General features: G+C 44.6%; 1 protein-coding gene across 4 annotated transcripts in view; it reads left to right on the top strand.

The window, feature by feature from the left end:
• The window catches only part of nfixb (nuclear factor I/Xb), a 153,376-nt gene that overhangs the window by 8,666 nt on the left and 140,208 nt on the right, over positions 1-4,502 (top strand). For all 4 annotated transcript variants that reach the window (XM_017040351.2, XM_008330640.3, XM_008330641.3 and 1 more), the window contains exon 2: positions 4,011-4,094. In XM_017040351.2, coding sequence (XP_016895840.1) covers positions 4,011-4,094 — 84 coding nt within the window. The remainder of the gene's footprint in view (positions 1-4,010; positions 4,095-4,502) is intronic.

Raw genomic sequence — 4,502 nt, forward strand, 5'->3', positions numbered from 1 at the left:
CGAAAAACACGATAAGTGCGGTTGAGAGAGCGAAGCTGCCAAAAAAAAAAAACCAAAACAGTAATGCCGTGAAGCCCATAATTACTGAGTGGAACTGCAGAGTCAGAGAATAATTCCCTGCGGGTTCATCAGTGCCACCGACTCCGCCCACATCTGACCTGGACGACGTAAAAATAACATCAAAGGCTTTTTGTTTTTCTTCTTCTGTGATTTGATGCTCGTCAACTTTCTCCATGACACGTGTTCCTCCTTGGTACTGACCCCTGGTTCTGACCCCTGGTACTGACCCCTGGTACTGACCCCTGGTACTGATCCTTGGTACTGATACCTGGTACTGATACCTGGTTCTGACCCCTGGTACTGACCCCTGGTTCTGACCCCTGGTACTGATACCTGGTTCTGACCCCTGGTTCTGACCCCTGGTACTCAAACAAACGGGTCTTGTGTCAAAGACTTGGATTCAAATTTTCATTCTGGAACTCTCCGATGTTTCGCGTCTTTATTTTAGTATCGTTTTCCTCAGGTCTTTCAGTTGATTAAAAATAGCAAAAGTGGCAAAAGTTAACTTAGTTCATTAGTTAATTCTTTATTTATTATTTAAATTTGTTTTTAATTATATCTTCTTCTTTTTTTTGACCTGTTGACCCGGTGTCAAAGACCTCCTCCAGAACTTTCCACTCCTCAGTTCTCGTTCTCGTTCTCGTTCTCGTGGTGTTCCCGTCTGTGCAGCTACAAACTCCCTCCTGTTGTGATCGTCGACATATCAAATCAGACGTGGAGTGACTGTGATTGCTCAACATCCACGGCTGACTCACTCACACACCTCACCTGATCCCGGCTCAGCCAATCTGGGCTCCTCTGACGACCAATTAGCTCCTGGAGGTGAAGTCAGATATTTTGCGGTTTGTCATCCGACTCCTGACTTTGATTCCAAAAAGTAACGTGAACCGTGAAAAGACAGTTGTTTGTTGTCGACTAATCTCCGATAATTGACACATTTTTCTACCTTTGTGCCATCGGTGGTGCTTTGATCGGTACCCTGCTTCAACGGGACTGGAACTCCAGGAACATATCTGGTGTCCAACGTCATCTCCAGCCATGGGACCGAGACGTCTTCAAAGAGCAGCGTTGATTGGTCGGACTGTGACAGGTCTCTACAAAACAAACTTTCTTCTCTGGCTCTATTAAAAGATTAATTTAATCCTCCTTCAATCATAACAAACCAAACAGAGCCAAAGAAACCAGTACTGCAGTACTCACCACGAGGATTATGTCTTATTTCTAGGACAGAAATGACACAAATACGAGAACTTTTTTAAAACAACCAAATCGTAAAATGTTCCTGCGAAAAAAACTGCCAAAAAGACTTTAAAAGAATTAACCAAATCTGACAAGGATTAAACAAACTGAGGAGTGAATAATCCCATAATTCAACATTAGTGAGTGCACCAAACATCAAAGGCAAACTTGACCTTTGCTTGACCTTTAAACTTAATCTTAACGATCAACCAGGACTGTCGTAGCTTACGTTAGCGCTGGGGTCTGTACCAGGGCTGTTGTAGCTAACGTTGGCTCTGGTGTCTGTACCAGGACTGTCGTAGCTTACGTTAGCGCTGGTGTCTGTACCAGGGCTGTTGTAGCTAACGTTAGATCTGGTGTCTGTACAAGGGCTGTCGTAGCTAACGTTAGCTCCAACAGTCCTGGTACAGACAGCAGAGCTAACGTTAGCTCTGCTGTCTGTACCAGGACTGTCGTAGCGAACGTTAGCGTCCATGTCCATATAAACAACTTCCCTGTTTTGTTAACTCTAATAAAGAACTAAAAGTCATCGCAAAGAGATAACGACGCCTATCGTAGCGCCTCCTTCTGACCTGCTCTGTGATTACCGACGGAGAAAAACACATCCTTCCCGTGCACCGCGCAGCTAAAGATCCCGTCAGAAATCCCAGGGATCTTGACAAAGGCGCTGTTTAGTGGGACCAATGGTTTCAAATGGTTTTCCTCCAGTGTTTCTCCGCACATTAATGATGACAGGCCGGAGGCTGGCTGCCACGCCGTGTGTTTTCTTAGTCACTTGGATGACTTCAGCGCTAACTCTGCTTCACCCGCCGTACTCTTCATGTGGCCCCGTGCTAAATTTATTGTAAGCGGAGAGAAGCTACGTGCTAAACAAAACCAATGTTAATCTTGCGTTAATAAGTTGGGCCCCGCGCGGGAGCGTTAGCCACAGACTCTGAGTCAAATCGCACCGGGAGACGTTCCTTCCTGCGCTGCCGTCGGAGGAGAGCAGCAGAGAGCGGAGCTGTAACCTCTCATTCTGAAGGATATGAATAGCCTGTGTCTGCAGCCGCAGCTCGGTTCGCCCCAGTCTGGGACTTATTATAGTGCTGTGTGTTTATGCATGTGTCTGTGCATGTATTTGTTCAATACAGTCGCTGTGCCATATGTGTGTGTGTGCATATGTAAATACTTAAGTAATCTAATGTCTGTTTGAATTCTGTGTTTACCTCACATGCCAGTTTAAATAGTATAACTTTACATTTGGCTGCTGGCGACGGCGGCCATGTTTGTTCCTGTTTTGAATCCACGTTTGTTTTCTCTTAAGGTATGTGCAGACATCGGAACATGAAGTTCAGGGAAAATAGAATTATTTCCACTACTTTTTTTTCTTTTTTCTTTCTAGCCAGTTAAATCTGTCAAAACTTCTTCTTTTTTCTTCTTCGACTCTTTGTGGTTGTTTTCTTTAACGTGGACAATTGTATCTGTCAGAGTGGAAAAAAGGAATCATTTAAAGCTAAAAAAGAAAGAAAAAATATTTAAAAAAAAAAAATATTTCTGTGTTAGTCCTGGGTCGGTGTAATGAGACAGAGCCGTGGGTTCCTCTGCCGTGGCGTGTGGCCCGCGGGCCTCAGCCCATTCACCCTGCCGCTCCTGCCGCTGCGTCTCACTGCATACAAATGAACTGCAGTGAATAGAAACAAACACTTGGAATAAACACTTCAGCTGCAGCTTCTCCTCCTCGGCCCGAGCGTGTGCCCGTGTGTGCGGCGCACGTCAAAGACTCTCTGCTCAATCAGTGCTCGCCGAGAGAACGGTAAACAAAAAAAAAAAAAAAAACCCCAACGGAGGCAGGAAATGGATTTGTTGTGGTTCTAACAGTGAAGCTGCAGCGTTCTACAATAGGTGGCGCCGACTGGCAGGGCCGAGCCTCGGGCCTGTGCAGCATATGGACCCAGACGAGCCGTGCACACTGTCCAGTACGTGCACGTGTGTGCAGAATTTCAATGAAACACACGGGAAGGGGGGATTGGGGGGGGGGCGAAAAAAAAACCCAAAAATTTCTCACGACTTTTCACTGTGACATAAAAAGTCTTTATGTGATAATTGACTTTTAATACCATGTTGTTTTAATGATGTTTAATTGTTTCCACGTGAACCTCAGTTTCAGGAGAATTTCAAACCAGTTCGACTCCAAACTCACAGCTGCTGATTTATGACCAGATTCATGACGTCCTATTGGCTGATGGGGTCGTATTTATAGCGTTCACTAACATTTGTTGTCAGCAAATATCGATATATTGAAATATCGTGATGTTTCATTTCACAGTAACCTATGGTTATTCTAGTCAACGTTCGTTTTTCATTCATCCAAAAAAAGTCCTGAAAATGTTTTTGTTTCTTCTCCGGTGATTTTTTTTTGATTGCGATACATATCGTATTGCCAGATTCTTGACAATACACACCCCTAATGGCCAATAATGGTAATGCATTTGAAGTTGCCTCCAGGACTCCAGGCCCCTGGTAACACACACACACTCTTTGGCTCCCCCTGCAGGGCCTCCTTGGTGCAGGGACCTGAGTGAAGTCGTCAAATATTCTGTTAAAAGTGAACGTTTTTTTCACCTCGTACTTTTTTATTGCCGCGTCCTTAAAACCTATCAGAGCTTTTTTTTTTTATTGGAAATAAAAGTTCAACCAATCAGAGCGCTCTTCTTGTCGTTCCCTTCCAGGCCACCGAAACCTTTCTCGTGAATGAGGAGCCGTCCCGGGGTCCTGGGATGGCCGAGTGCTTCGTCGTTTCTGATTCCTACAGAGTAAGTCTTAATAATTCATTTTTATTCATTTCCCTCTCCGTCTTTCTTTCTTTTTTTTTTTTTTTGGTGATTCCTGCTTCATGTGTTCGTCCTAAACGTGTTATTTGAGTCATTACTCATTACTGTGACTGACAGTGTGTTTTCATGCTCGTGGTAATTGGACCACAATCATAATGTCATTCACAGCTCCCTCTACTCAGCTGCAAACCATTACAATCATTATTTCCACAGGCACGTCTAAGAAAAAAGAAAGAAACGAGGAGGGTGGGGTGCGTGTGGGGAGGGGGCGCCACTGAGCACCCTTGGCTCGAGAGAGTGAAAATTATAACAATAATGTGCAGCGTGTTCAGTTGTGTAAAAAAAGCTGAAGGGATAACGCAGAAAGTACGAAAGTGAGCGAGCGGCGTT

This window comes from Cynoglossus semilaevis, chromosome 17 (genome assembly GCF_000523025.1).
Source record: "Cynoglossus semilaevis isolate Cse_v1.0 chromosome 17, Cse_v1.0, whole genome shotgun sequence".
NCBI classification, from domain to species: domain Eukaryota; kingdom Metazoa; phylum Chordata; class Actinopteri; order Pleuronectiformes; family Cynoglossidae; genus Cynoglossus; species Cynoglossus semilaevis.